At 42.5% G+C, this 27,255-nt stretch overlaps 1 protein-coding gene across 1 annotated transcript; it reads right to left on the bottom strand.

The window, feature by feature from the left end:
• Positions 1-2,255: 2,255 nt before the first annotated feature.
• Positions 2,256-5,333, bottom strand: LOC109214417 (uncharacterized protein At4g22758). Its single transcript, XM_019378333.1, has 3 exons — positions 4,823-5,333; positions 3,598-3,805; positions 2,256-2,671 (listed from the first exon to the last, which is right to left on the bottom strand). Exons 1-3 carry the CDS (start codon positions 5,153-5,155, stop codon positions 2,454-2,456), a joined length of 759 nt encoding a protein of 252 aa, XP_019233878.1. The 5' UTR covers positions 5,156-5,333; the 3' UTR covers positions 2,256-2,453.
• Between the last annotated feature and the right edge of the window lie 21,922 nt (positions 5,334-27,255).

Below are 27,255 nucleotides of genomic sequence, written 5' to 3'. Positions count from 1 at the left end.
TGTGTCTTATCACCATGTGACTCCTCATTTCTTGAAAGCTCTCACAAAATTTTTCATCTGTGGCTGAGCCACAAACCTTCAAAGAGGCTGTTGCTGATCCAAAGTGGTCAAAAGCTATGCAACTTGAGATTGCAGCTTTGGAGGACAACCACACATGGACCATTGTCGACTTGCCACCAGGTAAAGTACCAATTCGTTGCAAAATGGATCTTCAAGGTAAAGTATAGAGCCTCAGGTGAAGTGGAAAGATACAAGGCCCAGGTTGGTTGCAAAAGGGTAGAGTCAAAAGAAGAGTCTGGATTACACAGAAACATTCTCCCCAGTAGCCAAAATGGTAACTGTGAGGTCCATTATAGCACTTGCAGCATCAAGGCACTGGTGTATCTATCAGATGGATATTCATAATGCCTTTCTCAATGGAGAGCTTCAAGAGGAAGTCTATATGCACATTCCTAAAGGGTTTGCCGGACAGGGGGAGTCTGAGAAGGTCTACAAACTGCAAAAGTCCCTCTATGGACTTAAGCAGGCTCCAAGGTAGTGGAACTTGAAGTTGACTGAGGCTTTACTGTAGATGGGGTTCAGATTAAGCCACTTTGACTACTCTCTATTCATTAAGAGAACAAGTCATGACATAACAACCATCTTAGTCTATGTAGATGATTTGTTGATCACAAGCAACAATCAAAACATGTTGGATCAAACTATGAGGGACTTGCAAAACAAGTTCAAGATGAAGGAACTAGGTGAGCTCAAATTCTTTTTGGGAATTGAGTTTGCTAGGTCTGAGAAGAGCATAGTGATGAGTCAAAGAAAATATGCTTTAGAGCTCATTTCTAAACCAGGATTGAGTGGAGCTAAACCTGCAGGAACTCCACTAGAGTTTAACCAAAAAATGACTTTTGTGGATTATGATACTTGGCTGCAAAGTGACAATGCAGCTGCAGATAAAAAGCTGAAGGATCCTAAGATCTATCAGAGGCTGGTAGGTAGACTTCTATACCTCACCATGACTAGACCTGACCTAGCACTTGCAGTCCAAGTCCTTAGCCAATATATGCACTGCCCCAAAACATCTCACTTAGAAGTTGCCCTCAGAGTGGTGAAATATGCCAAGGCAGAACCTGGTCTGGGACTCTTATTGCCTGCAGAGAATACAAGTAAGCTAACAGCCTACTAGACTCAGATTGGAGGGCTTGTGTGGAGACAAAAAGGTCTGTTACAGGTTATTTAGCGAAGTTTGGTGGTGATCTTATCTCCTGGAAATCAAAGAAGTAGGAAACTGTCTCCAGGAGTTTAGCTGAGGCTAAATTTAGAAGCATGGCTTCATGCACTGCAAAGATTACTTGGCTTGTGGGGCTGTTCAAAGGGCTAGGAATTCATGTGGATTTACCAGTTCAGTTGATGTGTGACAGCAAAGATGCAATACAAATTGCAGCAAATCCAATCTTTCATGAAAGAACCAAGCACATAGACATAGATTGTCACTTTGTAAGAGAGAGAATCTCACATGGTCTGATCAAAACTGAGCATTAATCTACAAGGAGCAACTGGCAGATTTACTTACAAAAGGCTTGAGCAAAGCACAACATGATTATCTACTAAGGAAACTTGGAATGAAGAGTCTGTTTCAACCATCAGCTTGAGCGGGAGTGTTGAACAATGAGCGTGTGAAGGCAAAGTTCAAGCTGTAGTTGCAACAATCCAGCTAGGATCCAGCTCATCTTAAATTAGTTAAGATATTAGATGTGTATGTATAGTAGTTAGTTAGTTAGTTACAACTATAAATACACTGTACATGTAGTAGTTAAAAGATTTTCCTTTTCACTCTCAAAAATACAAAGTATTCTCTGCTTTCTCTCAACATTGATCTTCCTTTCCTTCTTCGTCTCTCGGGCTTCAGACTCCATTTCCATGGAAGTTATCATTAATTTTAACATGTACAATGAAATTTCTAGACAGGACAAATAGGCAACTTGTTATTCAAACATTATCTTTTACTAACTAAGAAATAAAACAAGCCAAGCTCCAAAAGCCAAAAAGAAACATTGAAGTTCCAAACTTGTATTTTTTCTGTTAGTTTTTCTTTTTCTTTTTTTGAAAAAAAAAACCCAACTAACTAAGAAATAAAAACTAGTTTTAGATTATGATCTTATCTTAAAATTTAAAACCCATATGCTTTAAATTCTAGTTCCGCCTCTGCCGTCATTGGTATGCGTTATACTTATTTTTTAAATAACTGTGATGGTACATTGATGTTCGAGCGAACTTGTGCACCTTGACTAAATCCAGAAATACACGTTAAATTGTCTATCTTTTCTCATAACGTTTTATATTAAATTCCTTTAAGTTGAGTAGCAAATCTAATACTCATGCTACTCTATAATAGAATAGTAGCACGTAAGCCACGCACTAATATAAAATTCTGGATCCATCTCTATTGTAGTAATATCGAATCATCCGGAACACTGCATGCAACCAAGGATTTTCCATAGCTTACATGATCTTCTAATTACTTTATTTATCTTGCGACCAAAGAATCCAAGGGGAACAACCGGAGCAATCTCTGATGCTATTTCTCCGTTACTTGCATTACTTCCATTACTACTGTTACTTTTTCGAAGATAAAAACTTCTGCTTCCAACATCTCCAATCGCATCTGTATTACTCAAGCCTATATCAATGATATAGAAAATTATCAAAGAAGGAAGAAAAATTGAAAAAGAAAATAAAACAAAAGGAAAATTATAATATAAAGAATGTTTACACCATCAGTATAAGTCAACTAATTTTAGTGGGTTACTTTTCTTTTTAGCTTACTAGACAATGATTTTTACATAGATTTAAATGTAATTAGATTTTAATGATCTAATTGTGGAAATGTTTCACACTCTCCGTGTAATAAAACTTAAAATCTAATTTATTTACATATATTTTCTTTCGAAATTAAAGAAATAGATAAAGCACAAGCTTAAATTTACGAATAGCTACACCACGTATTAATTTTAACATGTAGCATGAGTCCAGACAGGACAAATAGGCAACTTGTTATTCAAACATTATCTTTTACTAACTCGTCAATATCACAAGCCAATCTATAAGGCCGTGATTAATTAATATGTGAGCCAGAGATAAATTTTCTAATTTTCATAATCCAACCTTACATCAAGAACAAGAGAATGACCTTTCAACAAAGAAAGGGGCTTATACATAAAGATTATTTAAGTAGCAGTCATGACATTAAGTACATTAAATATTAGTCGTAAGCATCATTGTTTAAGTTACAAAAGTCATCCTATATATTGGCAAACATTAGTTGGCCGATACAGAATATTGTCCCTCAAATCTTGAGAGCGGCAAGAGATTTGCTAAAATTTTCATTCTCTGAAAGATTTTATAATACATGTTTGGTATACGTACAAAAATACGATGTAGCTGAAAGAATACAATATCAAGTAATTCCACGAGATGCCAAATCTCTGTGTAACATGCAAAACCAACAAAGATTCGGAGAGTGTAATTGTTTCCAGGGCTCTTGATCACACAATATATCTCCAAAATTTGGCTATATTTAGTAAAATTAAGGTAATTAGGACTTACTTTGAAGACTGAAGTAAGACTGGTACAACTGAAACGATGAATCAGCATTTTTATCAAGCCGAGGAGTTCGGCCTTCTTCACTGTATTTGTCTATGACAAGTCTTATTGTTTCATCTACACTGGATCCCAACTTGACCATGGTTCGCACCGGTCCTGGACTGCCTTCAACTGTCACATTAACGATTACTTTTGCCTCCTTCTTATACCCCTGCAGCCCAAATTTTTACAAATATTAGACATCAAGAAAGGTAGTAAGTACCCTAAGGCTCAGAACGGGGGTTGGCCTACTTCGCGCGACTCCAGGGGTGGATTTAGGCATCTTTTACGATGCACATAAACCCATGGTCTTTCTGTCAAACTAGCTATTTTATGTATGTATTTATATGTTGGCCTCCATGTTCCAAAAAGTTTGAATGCTACACTTGGTTGAATGCTAAGTTATTTATCCAAAGGAACATGGATCGAATCCCATTTAGTATTTTTTTTCTTGCTTTTTCAATGGTGCACCCATGTTCTAGAATCCTAGATCCGCATGCACGACTCACTTTTAACTGGTAGGTTGAGAATAGAGGCCGATGAACTGAGTTCAATTGAAGCCACTATTGTCGACACGAAATATAGATGATATGAATAGACGATCACAATAATCTTATCCCATTAATTCATTCATGCATCAAATCCAAGTTTACAAATGAATATTTGGGGTATGGTTAGCTAATTAGTACTCCCTCCTTTCCAAAATAAGTGATTTTTTGGATGTTTTCACACAGATTAAGAAATTCATCTTTTAGATTAATTAGCAATGAAATTGACCATATTAACCTTTACTATCTCACATAAACACTCCTAACACATACTCCAACACTATTTTCTCCAAGGACAATATAGGGAAAAAATAATTAATTCATTCTTGAAATCTGGAAAAATCACTTATTTTGGACCATAAAAAAAGGTCAAAAAATCACTTATTTTGGACCGGAGGGAGTAGTTGAATAGGCCGATCCGAAGAAAAATTACTCAGGTAATGATGAATTTACTAATTTTTGTTACATTAAATAGATTGTACCAACTAACAAATGCTACACTAATAATGATAATATTACCTTTTTATGCAGGTAACTATAACCACATCTAAATTAGCTTTTTATAAAGAAAAAACCTTTACCTTTTGATATACGGATCGAACAACGAAAATACCTTTACCTAATTTCCGGAAAAAAAGTACCTGAAAACTCTGCGGAGATCCAGAATAATGATAATCAGGAGACAAAAATATGTCCGAACAAGTTTGTGGCCGCAAAAGGATTTCTAACGACGGCGCCGTCACATCCCGGCCGAGATCATCGTCAAAGTCAATGACTCCAATTTTCAAAATACAAGGCTCTGATTTACATCTCTCTAGTGTCTTATAATTAGTATCTCTACTATGCTGCTTCGATGATCGGCGCTTCACCGGCACAGGCGTATACCTCCGATGACCCGACGGCGACGGTTTTAGTGCTCTGCTCCTAGCTCTCCGGCTTACCGGAAATCTTCGCCGGATATGGTTGTCTGACATATACACTTGATTTAACTGGTATTTTGAGTATACTTTTTACAGTGTATAAGGATGTGCACTTATTTACGTATACAAAAATAGAGGGGAAGCGTATGAATTGAAGCAAAAGGGAAAGAAAAAGGACAAGAATGGAAGTTGCTTGGTAGTTGCTTGAATTTTAAGTTGGAAATGGAGAACCGAAAAGTCCTTTATTTATACTACTCCATCAAATTTCTTTTTTCTTTTTTTATATTTTGGCCGTTGTTTGAAAATAATAAGACACCTATTATCTTCAAGGAACAACATTGTAGGCCATCATTTTATATTAAAGTAACTTTTTTATTTGGGGTAGTGTAACTTCTAATTTACAGCAATGTAGAATAAGTATTTACATTGCAAATTTACATTGCCAAAAGGCGAAAGAGATGTTTGGTATATAAATAAAAAAGTTTCAAATTTTAGTTATACGTTTTAAAATGGTACATAATGGTGGGGCCATATATGTTCAAGGGGTGTTAATTTATATTTGTCAAAAAAAATTATACTATATAATTAGGTAACTCTTATTTAATATGTATATTAATATCCTTTGACTTCTTTGTGGCTCTAGTTTGTATTTTGACCTTCCTTAGTTAAAATCAGAGCAAAGTTTTCAGGGGGAGCATTCCTCCTTGGGCAAATTGCATTTTCTGAAAATTAGAAATAAAAAAAGGATGAAAAAGTCAAAGTTTGAATATTTTTTTTCTCCAATTTGTATACCACTAAAAGAAGAAAGTAAATAAAGAACAAAAATTGTACTCCTAATTTGAAAAGGACGGTTGCCGACAGAGATTTTGCTTCATCTCGTCATATAAATTTCTTTTTCTATTTTCTAAATCACGTCATTATTACTCCTGTCAAAATAGAAAGAAAGTTAAAAAACTTTAATTATTTATTAGCAATGGTTCCTAGTTATTGTAACTAATTAAACAAAAAGTTCAGTGTGGTGGTCGTGAATTTGTGATTGACTTTTTCTGATTTTAGCTTTGGAAAATTCTCTCCCATTTATTTTTAGACTTACCAACAAAAGTATTTCCATATACTTACAACGTTTCACGCTTTTACTATTTCAACTTTTTATTATTCCTAGAATGAAGCGTAGCATATTTTATTGTTACCCCAATATTCAATTAAAGTAAAAAAAGTCCAAAAGCAACTCGAACTGGGTTTGACAGATGGAGAAATCCTGTTATTTTTTATTCCAAATTCTTGTCCAAACGGGATTATATTCAGCGCCTATATAAATGTCCTCAAAAGCAAATTTATTGTTCTCTTCACCCTTTCCCCGTACCGGCCTGAAAGTAACAATGAACTGGTCTGAACTTCCTTACGACCTACTTGTTACAATAGCGAAACGTGTTACAGTATTCGAGGATTTCATTGCATTTGGTGATGTTTGTAAATCTTGGCGAAGTGTTGCTACCAAAGAAAATTTTGATGCATCATCTCCCCAAGTTCCGTTTCTTATGTTGGCTGCTAATGAAGAAGAAAATTTCACGTAGAGTCTTTCTACCAGAAGCTAAAGGGCGAGTCTGTTTTTCAACGCAAGGATGGCTTTGTACAGTGCAAAATATACAGGTATAGGAGAGATGACATTGTTGAACCCTTTCTCTCGCACTCAAATCCAACTTCCTCCATGTAATAACTTGAGAGATCGGGAACCAAACTTTGTGACCATCAAAAAAGCTGTGTTATCGGCTAACCCTTCCCTAACACACGACTATGTTATGATGATTTCGTATAATGGGCCAAAATATCGTTTGGCTTTTTGGCGACCTGGAGATCTATGTTGGACCCGAGTTAATCTTCGAGATACTGGTGTAGTCACCGATATTCACTACTTTAAAGGACGGTTTTATGTTGTCACTTTCGTTGCCGAAGTCTTTGTTATTGATGTTCCCGGACCTAGTAATCCTCAACCAGTTGTAGAATTCCGCTTGGTTTTTACCATATATAATTATGCTATATATTTTGGCCGTTGAGAAAGCATCTACATCTAGTTGAAGAATCAGGTAAATTATTATTAGTTGCACAATTTTCTGAATATCAGAAATTAGATGGACCTAATGCTGGCCATAACATCTATGATGGACCCAATACAGGTTATAAGACCTATAAATACTAGATCTAATCAATAGAGAAGTAAAAGAGATTAAATTCTTGGGACATAGAGCTATTTTTTGGGATGTAATTCATCAATTTCTATTGACACTTCTAAGTTTTTAGAAGTGATGCCTAATTACATTTATTTTACTGATAGTTCATAGTTGGAGAGAGTTATTTTCCCGGCTCGAAGGAAGCGGTGGCAGAGATATGGGGGCTTACAGTCTTATAGATGGAAAAATTCGATCTTTTTATCCTGACATTTCACTTAGTCCTATTTGCCCCCCAACTTGGGTTATACCGTCATTCTGATATCAAAAGGGGATTGCACTTACCTCCATTTATTTATGTTTTAGGGAATTATTTATGCTCTTTCATTGTAATCTTTTCTAACGGATGATTATTTTTTGAATTTTAACCTTTTCTTAATCAATTCCAGTTGTTCTTTCTTGGTACGATTTAGGTCTCTAATAGTATGCAAATATATCTTTTTAATGAATCGCTATTGAATTGCTAGTGTTGTTTTTGTAAGAGGAAAGACAGAGCCTCATAGTGTGAATTCTCTATTAGTGAAGCTGTAGTAATCTTTTTTTTTTTTTAGTAATGCGGGATATTTCGTGCACTGAATTGTCTTGAATATTTTACTTAAAGTAGTCTAAGATCGTGAAGATGGTGCAGACTATGTTCTTTGACCTCTAAATACTGGTGTTGATGTAGCTATCTGACTGAGCTGTGATGACAAGCAGTTTATTCCTCTGGCATACCCTGTGTTGCTGCTGCTGCTTATTAGCAGTATATGTATGTCTATTACCATTCACAGGCCTAAGATGGAAATAAGTTTAAGGGCAACAAGTATTGTTTGTGTCATGGAATTGTTCTTTCTAATTAGTTTATGTTTGGCTCAAAAGATACTAATTACTTTATAAGCGGAAAACAATCAAAATAAATCACAGGTAAATCGTAATCGAATATAATGAGACCTAGAGATATGTATTATGCTTGTGATTGTTTTAACAATTTAGATATTCGAGAGAGTAAGAGAAAGCTTGTTTTAGAGAGAGAGAGAGAAATAGAAAGAAAGAGAGCTTGTATTAGAAAAGATCCGATGCCCTTTACAGCATTGGGATTCTCCTTTATATAACAAGAGAACCCCCTCAAAAATAATAAAATAATACAGGGATAGGTCACGTGCTTTCGAGGAGACGACGAGACCTAAGGGCACGTTTTCGCTCCGACATTCTTAGGTCGTACCCTCACTTCGACTATTGCTTAGTCGTGGGTCGTTGCTACCGTAGTGGGCAGAATTTGACCCCATACAGATAGTCCCTCCGTTCGTTGGTGACGTAACGAAGTGTGTCGCCGATGGACGGAACCATGATCCTTGTACTAGAAAAATTTTGACCATGTTTGGAGACGACGACGTGGAGGGGCGATCGTTTGAATTTGTTGATATATTGGCGCGCAATCCCTTCCCTGGGATGACGTCACCATATGCAGGCGTCATCATTACGCGTGTTCCCGAGGAAGTACAAAAGGTATTCTGATGCTTGGTTTCCCGCACCTGTTTGGGGTCTTGCCTCTTCGATTTCAACGCTACCCAACCCTATAAATAGGGAAAGGGTTCAACTTAACCTAACTTTAGATCATCTGCAAACGTTTTCCAACTATTTCAAGAAAACGCTTCCTTTTTACGAAAACCCATCGCTTCCCTGAAAGTACACTTGTGGTTATGTAGTACATCACTCCTTAATTGGAAACCATGACAAAACCTAAACGGGATAACGCTCCGGGGGCTCGTAATAATAAATCATCTGACATACCGCCTCCATCCGGCGGTAATAATGGAGGGAAAGGGGAGGATCTCACCCCTCTTACCGTAGATAACGTACTCCCGAAGCAACTCCTTATTAGGAGGGACTTTCAACGGGATTCTCCCGAACAACCTTGGGAGAAATCTGAGTTAAAACAAACTGATTTAGATACTCTTCGTGCGTCGTATGATATACCCGCTCACGTGGAGATGGTTTTAGCGGGAGCGGACTACGCGAACACCCACAGACCGGGGTACTGTACGTTTTACGAATATCCCTTTTTGATCGGCTATGGCCTCCCCATTTTTCCATAAGCGGAAGAACTCTGCCGTTTCTACAACATGTGTCCCACCCAACTCACTCCGTATACCCTAAAGGTATGTAGGGTAATGTCTACATACGCGGAGCTGGCCCGGCTGGAGGTCTCCGTCCACCACCTATTGCAGCTATTCAGCGCCAGCTACCTGAGGGGCACCATGCTGCATCTAAAGAATCGTGGCTCGAAGGGGTTGGTCGTGCAAACCGACGATCGGGCTAACCGGGGCTATTGGCGTAGATACTTCTTTATCAAGACGGAGCACCTGGTGTCTAACCCCGTCGGATTCCCTGAGAGGTGGAATTCGAGACGTAAGTATTCCTATCTGTCGAGTCATTTATCGTACATGACTTTAGCGGTTCCGATTATACCATCCTTATGATTTTTCTGTTATTTTGCAGCAATAGCTCACGTCCCCCGGTTAATAACCAATATTAAGCAGTGGGTGTCCGGTTTGCTGCCTCTCGCGGAAGAGACCCGTACGTGGGCTGAATTCATTGAACGTTACGGTCCCGCAAGTCCTTCAGGTATTTCTTCGACATTAATTAGTCGCTTTCACAAACTTCCTCAGCTAAATCACTTTTATTGCCAGGTCGAAGTGCTCCTAAGAGGAGGGCGACGGCATCCGCCTCCTCCCGATCAGATGTTGGTCAGAATGCGCAGGAAATACTTTGTGCTTCTGTCAGGGAAGGGGTGACCGTTGCCTCTTTACAAGAGGCTGCTCCTGCGGAGGTGGCTACAAATGAGGCAAGGCCGTCGACATTGTCTCAGCAACCTGCGGACGAGCCTTCCGAGGGCGAGGAGCCTGAGGAGAGAAAAAGGAGGAGGCTCGTAACGGGTAAGGCGGTGGCGACTGGAGATGAAGAGAGTGACGCGCCTCGCCAAACAACTAGGCCCGTCTTTATGGCCGATGCCATCCGTTCGGGGAGGCCGGCCAACCAGATAAGTGCTAATGTTGGTACCAGCTCGGCTCGTGTTACCGAGGGTGGCTCATCGCCCCTTGTTGGTGGCGACACTGGGGGACCAACTGCTGAGGCCGCCCACGGGAACGTGGATGAGATGGCGGAAAACTCTGCACGCGTGGAGATGACAGCAGACGGATCTGGCCGCCGCATCGTGATTCCAGGGGCTTACAACTTGTTACAGCACAGCGAGCGGGCTGCACTGGAGATGGCCCTACTGTGTGCTGCCCCCGAGCGCGAGATGCGAAGCTGTCTCGGAGGGTCACTGGTATGGCGTTACAGGTAACTTCTCTGTTTTTCCGTGTGTCGTGAAGTTGATTTTGATGCGTACTAACTAACATGCATGTATATATATTCTTTTTTAGACCCTGGTTTTGGAAGTGGAGAGGAGGTGTCGTGAGGAGAAGAAAACGACCGTTTTCGATAAGATGGTGAAGAGGTATAAACGGTATCGCTCCAAGCATCAAGCGGCGGCGGATCTTTTCCGGCAAGATCCATAATTCCAGGTGTTCCGGGAAGGCCTCGAACAGAGGGAGGCACAATTGAGCCGCAGGGCGGCGGAGTTGGAGAAAACGGATGAGGAGTGGGTGAAGGCTGTGGCTCGTAATAGCGAGCTGGATCACTCCTCAAACTGAGGGAGGAGGAGTTGGAGCTCAGCCGTGGAGTGGCGGCGGAGGTAACCGATCTTCATCGTAGGGTGGCGGCTTTGATAGCCGAGCTCGAAGCTAAGGCGGTTGAGATCGATGTCCTCAGGCGTACTGCCCCGCCACGTCTCGGGGACGGCACCCAAGATGCGCACGAGATGTGGATATATGCGGAGGCCAAATTGGACGTGTATAAAAAACTTCTTGTTGCGGAACGTGCCTCTGAGGAGGAAGTTCAGGAGCAGTGGCGCGAGGCTCGTGCCGCTCGTGTAGCTTGTGGGTACAACTCCGACTCTCCTGACCGAGAGGGCTACACTTCGGAGGACGTCAACCGGCTCGAGTCCGACCCATGGTTTAATGAGACTTACCGCCTCGGTGGCGATGGTCGAGAAGGAGAGCAAGCGGATGGCGATGGTAAATCTGGCGAGGCTCCTTAAGATTTGTATAGGTTTTGCCTTTTTTCTTTTTGGAATGTAATAGGAGTCCTCCATGGGACTAAATGTATATAATTTTTGTCATAGTGAAAGAATTATACTTTTGTTGCTATTCTTTTGTGTTGTTCTTTGTTTATACATATTTTGTCACCGTCGAGCTTGGCTGGCGCATCGGTTGTGATGGCTTTTGGCCCGCAGGATGTAACTTCAACTGTCGTTGAAGTGCTACCTGTCGTCGTCGAGCGTGGTCGGCGATTATTGGCGATGGCCTTTGGCCCATAGGATGTAACTTCAACTGTTGTTGAAGCGTTATCTGTCGTCATCGACTGGGGTCGACGATCATTGGCGATGGCCTTTGGCCCATAGGATGTAACTTCAACTGTCGTTGAAGTGTTATCCGTCGTCGTCGAGCGTGGTCGACGATCACTGGCGATGGCCTTTGGCCCATAGGATGTAACTTCAACTATCGTTGATGTGTTATCTGTCATCATCGAGTGGGGTCGACGATCTTTGGCGATGGCCTTTGGCCCATAGGATGTAACTTCAACTGTCTTTGAAGCGTTATCCGTCGTCGTCGAGCGGGGTCGACGATCATTGGCAATGGCCTTTGGCCCATAGGATGTAACTTCAACTGTCGTTGAAGTGTTATCCGTCGTCGTCGAGCGGGGTCGACGATCATTGGCGAAGGCCTTTGGCCCATAGAATGTAACTTCAACTGTCGTTGAAGTGTTATCCGTCGTCGTCGAGCGGGGTCGACGATCACTGGCGATGGCCTTTGCCGCTTACATAATGGAGAAAGTGGCCTTAGCCGCTTACATAATGGAGTTACATAATGGAGAAGATGGCCTTAGCCGCTTACATAATGGAGAAGGTGGCCTTAGCCGCTTACATAATGGAGTTACATAATGGAGAAGATGACCTTAGCCGCTTACATAATGGAGTTACATAATGGAGAAGATGGCCTTAGCCGCTTACATAATGGAGACTCAACTAGGCTAGTCCCTTTATTATATCGGCCTGGAGAACGCGTCGAATGGCCGGTATGATAAACCTGTCTCTATACGCCCCTGGGTGTCCCCTTTGCCGCCTCGTTAAAAACCTCCCCGAGAAAACCCAATTGGGACAAAACTCAGGTAAGGGAAAAGGAGTACGACTCGGGAGACGCCCTTTAAAAGTGGAAGTATTTGAGGTGGGCGACGTTCCAGTTGTTTTGGAGTGTTTTTCCTTCCATTGTTTCCAACTGGAATGCTCCTTTGCCTGCATCTGCTGTGATTTTATATGGCCCGCTCCAATTGGTGCCCAGTTTCCCTTCGCTCGGGTCTTTTGACGCCAAAGTTTTGGCTTTGAGGACGTAGTCGCCTACTTTGAGTGGTCGTATTTTGGCTTTTCTGTTGTAATACCTTTCGACCTGTTGCTTTTGAGCCGTCATTCTTATGTGGGCCATATCCCTTCGTTCTTCTGCCTCGTCGAGGTCTTGAAGCCTACCCATGTCGTTGTTTGCTCCGCTGGAACGTGAATATCTCAGGCTTGGTTCTCCGATTTCGACTGGTATAACCGCGTCGGTTCCGTAGACCAGTGAGTACGGTGTTTCTCCTGTGCTGGATTTGGGCGTTGTCCGGTATGCCCACAGTACCTCTGGTAGTAATTCGGGCCAGAGCCCTTTGGCTTTTCGAGTTTCTTCTTCAGTATGTTCAATATTGTTTTGTTGGAGGATTCTGCTTGGCCGTTGGCGGCGGGGTGATATGGCGTGGAGAGTATCCGTTTGATGTGCCATTTGTCAAAGAACTCCGTTATCTTTTTGCCGATGAATTGGGGGCCGTTATCGCAGCTGATTTCTTTGGGAATGCCGAAGCGGCATATGATGTTTTTCCATATGAAGGCGATGACTTCCTGTTCGCGTATTTGGGCGTACGCATCTACTTCTACCCACTTGGAGAAATAGTCAGTCAAAACTAACAGAAATCGTACCTTTCCTCGTCCTGCTGGTAGGGGACCGATTATGTCCATCCCCCATTTGATGAAGGGCCAAGGTGATGTTACTGAGTGCAGGGGATCTCCCGGTTGATGTATCATGGGGGCGTACTTTTGGCACTGTTCGCACCTACGAACATACTCCGCTGCCTCTTTTTTCATTGTGGGCCAGTAGTACCCGGCTCGGATGATGCAACGGACGAGAGCGCGCTTGCCGGTATGTGCGCCACAGTGGCCCTCGTGTACCTCTTCGAGTACTTGCCTTGTTTGGTGCGGCCCCAAGCACTTAGCCAGGGGTCCGCCAAACGTTCTTTTGTACAGATCGTGATTTATTAGGCAGTATCGGGAGGCTTGTACGCGGAGCTTTTTGGCTGCTTTTTTGTCGAACGGGAGTGTCCCGTCCTGCAGATAGGAGATAAACTGGTTGCGCCAGTCCCAAGTTAGATTTAAAGAGAGTACCTCAGTGTGATCTATGGCTGAATGGAAGAGGGTGACTATATTTCCCTTGTTAATGTTTTTGGTGGCTGCAGCCAATTTGGCTAGGCCGTCTGCTTCGACGTTATGCGCCCTCGGGATTTGTTCCAGGCGGCACTCATCGAACTCGGGCATCAACTTGTGAATTTCTGATTGATATTTCTGCAGTCTATTCCTTGATCTGGCAAGTCCGGTGACCTGGTTCACCACGAGTTGAGAATCGCAATGGAGGATGAGTCGTCGAGCTCCGTACTTGATGGCTAACTTCATACCTGCAATCGCAGCCTCGTACTTGGCCTCGTTGTTAGTCATCTCAGGACATCGTATGGACTGACGAATTATTTCGCCCGTGTGGACCTCGAGTACGAGTCCCAGTCCCGATCCCGAGGCGTTGGAAGCGCCGTCAGTGTAGAGGGTCTAGAGGTCGGTACTAGGAGTGGCACGAATGGCTTCTAGTTCCGCTTCCGGCAGAAGTTCTGTACTGAAATCAGCAACAAAATCTGCAACTACCTGCGACTTGATGGCATTTCTTGGGTGATAGGATATGTCGTGCTCGTTGAGCTCTATAGCCCATCGGGCGAGCCTGCCCGATAACTCGGGCTTGTGTAGGATGCTTCTCAGGGGGAAGGTCGTTATAACTTTTATAGGATGAAACTGAAAGTAGGGTCTAAGCTTTTGTGAAGCTACGACCAGTGCCAGAGCCAGCTTCTCGAGGTGTGGATACCGTATTTCGGCGTCCACTAGGGTTTTGCTGATACAGTAAATAGGAGACTGTGTACCTTTGTTTTCACAGACCAGGACTGCGCTGACGGCGACTTCGAACACTGCCAGGTATACTAGCAAGGGTTCGCCAGGGTTCGCTTTAACTAGCAATGGTGGCGAAGACAAGTATTCTTTTAATTTTTTCAAAGCCTCGGTGCATTCCTCGTTCCATTATAGTCTGTGATCTTTTCTCAATACGTTAAAAAATTTATAGCACCTGTCGAAGGATCGCGAGATAAACCTGGACAGGGCGGCTATTCGCCCCGTCAGCTTTTGTACCATTTTTTGCTGTTCAAGGTCTCAGGTATTGCGTCTATCGCCTTGATCTGGTCCGGATTGACTTCGATACCTCGTTGTGATACGAGGAAACACAAGAACTTCCCTGATGCTACGCCGAAGGGGCACTTTTCTGGGTTCAATTTCATCCCATACTGTCGTAGTATCTCAAAGGCTTCTTTCAGATGGTCGAGGTGGTCTTCTTTGTTTGCCGACTTTACCAGCATATCGTCGATGTAGACCTCCATGGTCTTGCTAAGCTGTTCCTTGAACATTCTGGTAACCAGCCTTTGATACGTCGCCCCTGCGTTTTTTAGTCCGAAGGGCATCACCTTGTAGCAATATGTTCCCTGGTGGGTGATGAAAGTTGTCTTTTCTTGGTCTTCCTCGGCCATCATGATCTGGTTCTAGCCGGAGTAGGCATCTAAGAAGCTTAGCAGCTCGTGTCCTGCTGTGGCGTCGATCAACTAGTCAATGTGAGGTAACGGGAACGAGTCCTTCGGGCATGCCTTGTTAAGGTCGGTGAAATCTACCCACATCCTCCATTTCCCGTTTTTCTTTTTGACCATGACGACATTGGTGACCCATTGTGGATATTTTGATTCCCTTATGGACCCGTTGGCCAGTAGCTTATCTACCTCTTCACTGACGGCCTCGTTGATTGCGGCGTTGAACTTCTTCTGACTTGCCACACGGGTGGATATAGTGGGTCGACGTTCAGCTTGTGGTTGACAATGTCTCTTGGTATCCCCGGCATATCTGAATGAGAAAAAGCAAACAGATCTGCATGGTTAGTTAAAAATTCATGGTACTTACTTGGGTCGCAGAGGCTGTGTCCGATGTAGGCTTTCTTTGTGTGGTCGGTGCTGTCCAGTTGTACTGGGTCGAGATCCTCGACCGTTTTTTGCAGGCTTCTACGATGTCCGGATCTTTGATGGCTTCCGTTGTCGGGTCGACCTTTGTCCCCGACACGGCTGATTGCTATGCTTCCGCACTTGCTCCTTTCAACTGCTTGGTGTGTGAGTAGTCTTGAGCGATTCGGTAGCACTCTTGCGCGGTGCGCGGCTCGCCCCGAATGCTAAATATTCCCCAAGGGGTGGGAAACTTGATCACTTGGTAGAAGCTTGAGGGGACTGCTCGCATGGCGTGTATCCATGGGCGTCCTATGATGGCGTTGTAGGCTGTTTCTTGGTTCATGACGTGGAAAGTGGTTTCCAGCGTAACTTCTCCTGCTAAAAACGGCAATGATACCTCCCTGGAGGTTCGTTCCACTGCATTATTAAAACCTGTCAGTGTTATGCAACGCGGTATTATCCTATCTTCGAGCCTCATTTGCGCGAGGACTCTTGGATGGATAATACAGGCGTCGCTTCCGTCATCAACCATGATTCTTTTAACATCAGTGTCAGCAATATGTAAAGTTATGACCAAAGCATCATAATGAGGAAAAGACAAACCGTCGGCATCAGACTTATCAAAGGTGATACTCTCTTCGAAGTCATCATACCGCTTGTGGGCGATTGTTCGTTTCAGTTTGTGCGAGGTGGTGAACTTTACATGGTTGATTGCTGAATCGTCGCCTCCTCCGACGATCATGTTAATGGTGTGTGCTGGCGAAGGCGGCTTTGGCGGCCCTTGAGGTTGATCCCACCCTCGTGCGAAGTTGATCTTTCCCTTATCGCTGAGCAGCTCCCTCAAGTATCCTTGGTTCAGCATTCTGACTACCTCCTGTCGTAGCCCTATGCAATCTTCGGTTTTGTGCCCTCGTTCTTGGTGGAACTCGCACAGGACGTTTGACTTCCTCATGGCGGGGTCTGATTTCATTTTCTGCGGCCATTGTACCTTGGTGCCCAGCTTCTCCAGTGCGTACACTATTTCTGAGGGAGACACGCAAAAGTTATGGGCGGATAATAAAGGGGGCATACCTCTTTCATTACGGAGTGGGGCGACATGTCGCTGCAGTGCTTCTGTGTGTCTAGGCGGTGGTGGATGCGAGGATCTGACGTAAGGCTGTTGCCTTTCTTTGTTGAAGCACGAGGATTGTTCCCGCCGGCCCTCGCTGCGTCGATCCCTCCTTGCTTCTGACTGTATTGTCGTGAGCCGCTGGGTTGGTCCGTTGAGGTCATCCTCGTCTGCTCGTACCTCGGCACAGTAGGCGTTGTGGATCTCCTCCCATGTGGTGGGAGGATACTTCATGAGTCGGCTTAGTAGCTTTTTGGTTGCTCTCGAACCATCTCTGCTCAGCCCGTTTTGGAAAGTTGCGACCGCCATGCCTTCCGATACGTTTGGTAGGCTCATCCTTACTCTGTTGAATCTGGCCAGGAAGTTCCTGAGTCCCTCACCTACGGTTTGTCGGACGGCGAAGATATCGTTGACCCTGGCCTCTGCTTTCTTTGCTCCTGCATGGGCGGTGGCGAACTTATCCGNGTACGACGTACGACTGTAGTACCCCCGACCCCCCCCCCGGTCAACGTTTCTCCGAACTTTTTCAGCACTACGGATGGTACCTGTTCCTTTGACAGATCGTTACCCTTCACAGCGGTCACATAGTGGATCAAGTGGTATTCGGGGTCCGTCGTCCCGTCATATATCCTTAAGTAAGGTGGCATCTTGAAGGTTTTTGGGATCGGGTGAGGTGCAGCTTCTTCGCTATATGGTTGTTCGACGAATCTTCCCACGTCGCGCTTCGGTAGTAACTTAGGAGCGCCGGGAATTTTGTCTACTCTTTCCTGATGCTCTTTCATCTGATCCCGAAGTGCCTTGTTTTCATTCTCCATTTCCTCCATTTTTTTAAGGATGGCTGCAAGCGTGCCATCGCTGGTCTGGTCATTGGTGTGGTTGTTGTTTGTACGTACAGTATCGTGTTCACTGGTGGTAGCGATGTCTGTCGTCAACGGGTTCTTAATGTTGCTTTGGGGCGATTTTTCGAGCAAGCTGCCTAGGGTGTTCATCAGCCATTCTTCCAGTAGCTTCTTGACCACCGGGTGTGGTGTTTCTTTGACTACAGACGTGGAAGCTCCCTTTTCTTGCAAGATCGTCAGATCTTCAGATGGAGAGGGTGAGATTTCTCCCTCTTGAGTGCTACCAGGTGTTGTGCTCAAGATGTTTTCTCTGCTGGCCTCGTTGAGGGGCCTATAAGGTTGGTTGTGACGCCTGCTATTGCTTTCAATCTTGCGTCATTTTCTGCCATTTTTTCGATTTCAGTAGGGTGTGAAGGAAGGTGGTTTATTTTTGATATTCTAGGTGCAAACTATGATTTCGATTGCCGAAATCCCCACAGACGGCACCAAATTGTTTGGCTCAAAAGATACTAATTACTTTATAAGCGAAAAACAATCAAAATAAATCACAGGTAAATCGTAATCGAATATAATGAGACCTAGAGATATGTATTATGCTTGTGATTGTTTCAACAATTTAGATATTCGAGAGAGTAAGAGAAAGCTTGTTTTTAGAGAGAGAGAGAAATAGAAAGAAAGAGAGATTGTATTAGAAAAGATTCGATGCCCTTTACAGCATTGGGATTCTCCTTTATATAACAAGAGAACCCCCTCAAAAATAATAAAATAATACAGGGATAGGTCACGTGCTTTCGAGGAGACAACGAGACCTAAGGGCATGTTTTCGCTCCGACATTCTTAGGTCGTACCTTCACTTCGACTATTGCTTAGTCGTGGGTCGTTGCTACCGTAGTGGGCAGAATTTGACCCCATACAGTTTACACTTTCATGTCTCCTATTAGTGGCGTAGCCATCTACAGTAAAGGTTGGTGTTCAGCTAAACTTCCTTCGTCGAAAAATTATAGCGTATATAGAAAATTATAGTGCATATATAGGTTAAAAATTACTTTTTATACATATATTTAAATCTCGAATATCCTTAGCGAAATTTCTGATTTAAAGAAAATTTTGCTATCCTTAGATTGGTAAAAGATTGTCAATGTTATATCCTAACTCAAGAATATTTGGTTGAAGTTTGATACATGTTTGTTGTGTCTTGTGCATAGACCAATGACCATAGTTTAACTGAAATATAACGTGACATTGTGTGGAAGTGTCGTGTTTTCATCAGATTAGCTTTTTGCCATGGTCAAATAGAAAGTTTTGACAGAAGTGAAACTAGGAAATGCCATTTACCTTTCAAGTAGAACTTTTGACAGACCTGACAGGGGCGGCCCTTCTATAAAGTAAGTAAAGTAATCGCTTTAGGTCTCATATTTGTGGGTGACCCATTTTTGACTGAAAAATTGTCGAACCCTTTTTAAGAAAATCAATCAATATACAAGAAAGGGTAAATCATAGTCAATCATAATTAATACCGGATCGAAAGACAGAGCAATAAAACAGAAGATCTAATAGGGATAACATTTGAGAAATTTTATTGATCATCGAAATCTGCCCTGCCTCCCCTTGGAGAGGTTCAGGAAATTACAATTGACTTGTCCTCCTCCAGAGTTTTCGAGGATGAAGGGTGTTTTTGTTTTTTGTGAGAGAGAAGAATGGAGAAGCCCCCCTCCTTGTCTGACTCTTCTTCCCTCTATTTATAGTCGAAGGCCTCGTACTCATCACACCTTATCCCGGCCAGGTCGAGGGAGTGATTTCCCCCTCATGGGGGGGGCTCGACCTCGACGCTTGCTTCATAACTGGTACGGATCGGACGAGGTCGAGTTCATTAGACGCCACTTAAGAAATAGGTACTTGGGACGGGGTCAGTACCGCCGTGTCGAGTGGTCAGATTTTTGACCAATACAGTTAGTCCCTCCGTCTGTCGGTGTCGTATCCTACCGATCTTGACGGACAGATAATGTTTCCGACGTAATCATATTGGGAGTCCGATTTGTATATTATTCCTTAGTCATGCCTTGAGTTTCGAAATAGCCCGGAGGGGTCTCTCTGATACCCTTGTACCGTTGCGACGGTTTCGAAGCTGGAACGCCGGTTGATAAATGGAGCGTCGCTTCGTGCAAGCACTCATAATGGCGCATGTTCCCGAGAAGCTGACTCGTTTCACGCCTGGTCAGATCCTATTGGCGACTGTTGGTTTTCGTGCTCAGAGAATTCGTGTCCTATAAATTGGGTGAGCCTTGTCATTTGTCTCTCACATTTCTTCGCTCATATTCGAGAGGATTTTCAGGGTATCTCTCTTTTGGTCAATTTGAGCTTTTTCTTTGACTCTTCTCTTGCAGCATTCTCTTAATCTTTCTATTTCTCCGACAGAGTTCCCTCCTCTTCTTTTTGATTAAAAATGGCAGGAACTTCTTCTCACGATAATCTTCCAGCTATCCCGCCGGCGGCTGAGGATCACGCTCCTGCGGACGGGGATTCAGACCCGATGGAGAGTGAAGAGGTCCCTTCAGTGGAAGAAATTTTGTTCCGTTCCGGAGGGCAGGGGAAGACTTCAGCGCCTATGGGGGCGTGGAGCATGCGGATATTAAACCCCTTATGGGGGAGGTTGGGATAAAGGAGCTGAGAGAGAGGTGGGGCGTTCCCAGCTACGTCGAGATAGTACCTGCCACGAAAGACGATAGGGTCCAGATAGACCGTCCTGGGTTCTGCTTGTTCTACGCTTATCCCTTCCTCGTGGGGTACACACTGCCGCTTCCGATGTTGGTGGTCGACTTCTGTCGGTATTACGAGGTGTGCCCTGCCCAGATTTCTCCTTACTTGTACAAGCTTTTCCTTATGTTCATCAAGTACGTGGAGCTGGCCGGTCGTGAGGTCACTCTGAGGCACGTGCTTAGCCTGTTCGCTCCTCAAACGATTCGCGGTACTGTGATCCATGCGCGTCCTCGCGAGTCGAAAGGCTTGGCGGTCAGGATGGATGATAGGACCAACCGCCATTTCTTTGATAATTTTTTCTATGTGAACCGAGCACCTCGTGGCGGACCCGACTAGGTTTTCGGTGGTGTGGAATTTCGCCCGTAAGTACCCTTCCTTGGCTGACAGAGTTCGCTTCGGTCTCATCCTCCTTATATCTTGTGTTTCATACATTGATTTGTTTCGGTGTTTTGCAGCCGAAAAGGTACCGCCGTCTCCTTTGGAGGGGATTCGGGAATGGGTTGAGGCCATCCTTCCCCATACAGCGGGAGTTCGTACGTGGGCGACGTTTCATCTGAAATTCGGACGTAGGCCCCTTACATATGAGATAACTTTCTTACTTTCTGACCTCTCTTTTGTATATTTCTTACTTTCCAAGCCTTGTTTGCTGTGATTAGGGAGGGTTCGCAGAGTCAGGGCCCCTCAATTGGTGTGCCGTCGACCGGTTGCATCTGCTCAAATTAGTGTGGTACCTACGGCTCGTCCTTCATCGACGGCGGCGTCCGTGGAATCAGTGACCTTCACTACTCCTACCCAGACTATACCTCGGGACGAGGGCCCGTCTGGTACCGTCCGTCCTCAAGCTGACTCGCCGTCGACCGGGGAGGAAAAAGGGCCGCTGAAGAGGCGGAGAGTGGGTTTCGAGATGGCTCCTCCGACAGTGATCAACTTGGATTCTCCCCCAGCAGACCCAGAGGAAGGTGTTGCTGCTACGTCTACCGCCGATGGGGAGCGGATGGTCGGGGCTGCTCCCGTTGACCAGGGCCAGGAGTATTCAGCTGTTGTTATAGCCCGATCGGGAGTTCCTGCAGCGGATGTCACTGGGCCTCCTGTTGTGTCAGAGGATCGATCCCCTGATGCTGTCGTCGCGACCTTGAGTGCGCCTTTATCATCCTCGGCGGGTCGCACCGCACTGCCGGCAGCGGAGAGGGGGAAGAACATAACTCGTATTAAGTTATGGCCGAGGGCCGAACAGGTGTTAATTCGAACGAGGTCGAATGTAACCCGTATTATGCTAGGCTGAGGGTTGAACATGTGTTAATTCGAACGAGGTCAAATGTAACCCGTATTAAGTTATGGTCGAGGGCCGAACAGGTGTTAATTCAAACGAGGTCGAATGTAACCCGTATTAAGTTATGGACGGGGGTCGACTAGGTGTTAATTCGAACGAGATCGAATGTAACTTGCATTAAGTTATGGTCGAGGGCCGAACAAGTGTTGAGGAAACGTTTCTTTGGCTGTGCGTTTGGCGAAAATATGGGCGAAATTCATGTATTTTTGCTTTGTTCATAGACTTGGAGAAATTTAAATATTTTCCAGGCTGGCATTCCAGTCCCAATCTATCTAGTCCTTTCATTGGTCGACCTGGAGAAGTATATCGAGAGGTTAAGCAATGAACATAGCCGTCATGTGCCTCCATCCTTTCGCACTTCAACATGAAATATCTCCCTTGTCGCCTCGTTAAAAACCTCCTTGAGAAAATCCAATTGGGACAAAACTCAAGTCAGGGAAAAAAGAGTACGATTCGGAAGACGTTTTTTCTTAAATGTTGAAGTACATGAGGTGGGTGACATTCCAGTTGGTTGGTGGTAGTTTTCCTTCCATTGTTTCTAGTTGGAATGACCCTTTGTTTGCTATTGCTGTGATTTTGTATGGGCCGTCCTAATTTATTCCCAGTTTGCCTCCATGTGGGTCTTTGCTTGCTTGTGTTTTAGCTTTGAGTACGTAGTCCCCGACTTTGAGTGGTCTGACCTTTGCCTTTTTGTTGTAATAACGTTCTTCCTGTTGTTTTTGGGCAATCATCCTTATGTAGGCCATATCTCTTTGTTCTTTGTCTTTGTCTAGCTCTTGCCTTCTGCTTTCATTGTTCCTCGGCCCGCTCTCGTGGGAGTATCTTAGACTGGGCTCTCCGACTTACACTGGTATTACAGCATTAGTCCCATAGACCAATGAGTAGGGTGTCTCTCTTGTACTCACATGTGCCATTGTTCAGTAGGCCCAAAGCTCTGGAAACAATGGTAAGGTGTTCAAGCTCAAGGCCGGCTGCACATTCACTTTAGAACAAAGACGATAGATTTGTGAGTGGGTTAAAAACCTAAAGATGTTCGAGGGCTATGCTTCGGACCTGGGAAAACGTGTTGATATGGTTGAAGGAAAGCTGGCTCATATGAAAAGTCATGAGTGTCATATCTTCATGGAAACCTTAATTCCTATTGCGTTTTGTGGTTTGCCTGAAAATATATGGAAACCCATCACATAGATAAGTTTGTTCTTCAAAGACTTATGCTCTACCACATTAAGGGAAGAAAACATATTTCAAATGAATCAGAACATTCCTGTAATCAGTAATAAGCTGGAAAGAATTTTTCCACATGGTTTCTTTGATGTGATGGAACACCTTTCAATTCACCTTGTACACGAGGCGCGACTTGGAGGGCTGGTTCAATGCAGGTGGATGTATCTATTCGAGAGGTAATGATCAAACCTTGATTTATTCTTGTAATTTTCTTTAACGTTATCGTCTACTATGGCAATGTGAAGGACTATTGGCATGTGTAAATAATTTGTTAAACAGAGGAATAGGATTGAAGGATCCATATGCGAAGCCTATCTTGCAAAGGAAACTGCCCATTTTTGTTCTTACTACTTCGACAATCATATGCCATGTGCTAGAAATAGGACCAATCGGTACAATATCGTGATTGAGATTGATCCATAATATCCACCAATGTCCATATTCAATCAACCAAGCCGAGGTTCTAAAGATCGAGTAAAAAGGGGCCTAAGTAGTATGGAGTACAAATCAGCTTCAAATCGTGTATTGCTAAATTGTCTAGAAGTTCAACCCTTTCTTAAGTAAGTGTTGACGTAAGATTAATTTATATGGACTACTATTTAATTTTATTGATGCAACTAACAAATAATTTACAATGTGTGGCTCAATGACTTCGTGAGTCAACTTGGCCATGATGCTGTATATTCTACATTTGAGGCATGGTTTAAAGAGTGTGTAAGTGCATCTTACATACTTTTTCACATGTGAATATATATACTTTGTCACTTGTGAATATACTTACTCACGTGTGATTTATTTAACACTATATGTAGGTCAACAATCAAAACAACGGTGTTAATAAATTTTTGAAAGACATATCTTGGGGACCTGCACCTACGGTTACAACTATGTCTAAGTATTGTGTGAATGGTTACAAATTTTACGCCGAGGAATGCTCCAAGTATAAATTAAAAAAAAACAATAACAGTGGGGTGTGTGTCAAAGGCGGTGAAGGCAACCAGGATGGGGAAAATGATTATTATGGTGTGATCAAAGAGATTCTAGAATTGTCATATTCATGTTGGCCAAAAAAGAAGATCATACTTTTCCGATGCAAGTGGTTTGACATAACACCTAAAAAAGGTACAAATGTACACTCGCAGTACAACATAATTGAGGTTAATAAAAAAAAGAGTATGCTATCTATGATCCTTTTATAATTGCAGAAAAAGTTAGGCAGGTGTATTTTCCTCCATATCCATTGCGGAGAGATAAGGCTGATTGGTTGGTTGTCATCAAAAGTAAACCTATTGGTAGGATGAAAGTTGAAAATGTGCTAGATGTTGCTTACCAAAACAATACCTCAAGTGTTAACCAAATGGTGGATGATAAGTTAGAAAATGACTTGGACCATCCTCAACGCATATTAGAAGAAGTTGATATGGAGGAAATAACAATCATAAAAAATGAGGATAAAGAATCACCTAATCAAAATTAAATAGGTGAAGAGGAAGAATTTTCAGACGAGGAAGGATACTTTGAAGACGACTAGCATGTTAGTTTTTTCAAGCGCTCTCAACTATATAGATTTATTTTCTCAATTCTAACATTTTCTTTAATTTATGCAGATGACCGGTGGGGGTCAAGGTAGGTCTAGGAAGGATAAGAGGCCTATTGATCATGATGATGGTGCTACACTCTCGCTTCCTTTCACTCCACACTTGAATCCCTCCGTTGCTGATGGCTCGTAATGATCTTCTAGGCACACATATATTCCACCACATCCATCTACTCATAAGACTACCTACCATTCGCCCTGCCAGCAGTATTCTTACCATTCTCCGCCACAGGGCTATACCCCGCTTCCTCCATATGATCCTGCATGTAGTTATATGGGTCCATCAAGTCAGCAGTCACAGGGCCATGTGGCACGCCTGTCATCTGCTCCATTTGCTTCATCACCAGCTGGATCGCATCAATCTATATTTCAGCTAGTCGGATCGCAGTAGTGGTCTGGATCGCAGTAGTGGTCTGGATCGCAGCAGGGTTCTAGATCACTGCAGGGGTCTAGATCGCAGCCATCTTCATCAGTGACCATGTCTCCCTCTCCACGGAGTTTGTCTCCTAGCATTTCTAGACTTCATCTTCGGGATAGTAGCGCTGAGCCAGATGTCTCCCCTTTTGCGCACGCTTCAGATTCATCGGAGGATGATGATCTAGAGGAAGTGTCGTGTGATCGTTATCATACGATGATCATCAGGCCTGAAGGCAATGGATAAGATTTATTTATTACTTCTTTATTTTTGCTAAATAATAATACCAAAATTTTAAGTGAACATAACTTTACATATTAAGGAAATTAAATACCAAAATTCAGATGAAGGAAATTAAATTACCCGTAGAAAGATGGATATTCCCACAATAGTTACGGCTTGTCCAAAATGCTTAAACATGGATTTTTCAACATGAAAAAATAAGCCATGGGAGATCAATTACTTTTTGGTATGTACTTCATCTTTTCGACAAATATTATTATACTACATGAAAGAATTCATGTGAAATAAGCAAATTTAGGATATCTTTTGATTTAGCTCTGAAAATTAGTAAACTTATTTTAGACTTATTATATGTTCTAGACACGATGCACAAACAAAAATTATGACTGCAAAGTGTTTAATTTTCTAAAATTCAATCATAAATAAAAATTTAAGATATATTAGTGACTTTAATTAGAAATAAGTTGATCATGCAATCAATGGCTGTATTATAATCAGTGACGACATTACTCACGAGTCATGCTATCTAGAACTCTCAACAAAACAAAAATTGTCACCACCAAAAAAAAAAATGGGGGGGGGGGGGGGGGGGGTTTCATTGTCACAGCCAACTTAAATACAAGCTTACCAAATTCGGAGTTGACAAAATAGTGGTTGATTTGAAAGTTCTATTATATGCAAAATCTTAATTGATTGTAAACCTAAATACTAGGATTCAAGTAAAATTTTAGTTGATTTTATAGTTCTAAAATATTAGGAAAATAATTAAATTATTATATTGTCCAAAGTAAAATTTATGGTAGGAAGCCAACTCGTTTCAATTTTTTTAGTTTTCAAAAACAACTTAACACATTAGAATATGGAAATTTTATATGTATCTTTCTTTTCATCTATTTAAATAAGTGCGCTTTTTATTGTTATTTAAAAATAAATTAATTAGAATTTCTTATTTTAATTATACTTAGTGGTTAGTGCGGTTGGCAGGTTTAGGGCAGCAAGAGATTGTTCTGTAACCGAATCTAATTAAGTCCAAAGTCAACTTGAACTGGGTCTAACATAAATAGAAAACTTTTTTTTCCCTTTTTGGATTCCAATTCTGGTAGAACTGAAATTCAGTTAGACCTTTTTGTAACAGCATCCTTATATAATAACACTTCACTATAAAAGTTAAAAAAATTTCGAAACCGATTTTATGTTATGTTATAGTAATATATATGTTTTACATAACAACACGAGTCTTGTATAAATCTTCGTTGACGGCTAGCCAAAAGTAAATTCATTATTACATATGTTCTACATAACAACACGAGTTTTATATAAATTTTCGTTGACGGCTAGCCAAAAGTAAATTCATTATTACATACTGTATTTTCTTTTCCCTTTTCCCTTACGGAAGGTATGGCGAAGTGGTCAGAACTTCTAATAGGTGAGTCCGGAACCAAAATGTGGTTCTTTTGGACAAGTAGCACCTTAATAGGTGTAAAAAAAAAGATGACATTTTTATATATAGCGCCCAAATATTGGGCGCTATATGTTAACGTTAACTGTGCCGTTAATGTATAGCGCCTAGTATTTGGGCGCTATACATAAAAAGCTGACACTAACAGGTATAGCGCCCAAATTCCCGGCGCTATACCCTTTTTTTTTAAAACGAGCCGTCTTCTTCAAGACGACCATTCTGCTTCTTCTTCCTCAATATTTTATATCTTCTTCTTCTTGGTCCCCCACTCCCATACCCGTTGCCCCACTATTTAAAAAAAAAAAAAATTGGGTCCTCCCGTCACATAAAAGGTGAAGAACGTACGTCCCACATTCGAGTAGAGCTTCGTATTATTGTTGATTCACACTTTCGAAGTCAAAATTTTAGTTTTATTTGCAATTAAATTTATTTATTTTTATGTTTAGTTTAGATTATTTTTTAGCGTAGTAAAATATAGACCCTTTTAGCGTAGTAAAATTTAG

This window comes from Nicotiana attenuata, unplaced genomic scaffold, assembly GCF_001879085.1.
Source record: "Nicotiana attenuata strain UT unplaced genomic scaffold, NIATTr2, whole genome shotgun sequence".
Classification (NCBI taxonomy): domain Eukaryota; kingdom Viridiplantae; phylum Streptophyta; class Magnoliopsida; order Solanales; family Solanaceae; genus Nicotiana; species Nicotiana attenuata.
This window is presented reverse-complemented; position numbering and strand designations above follow the sequence as displayed.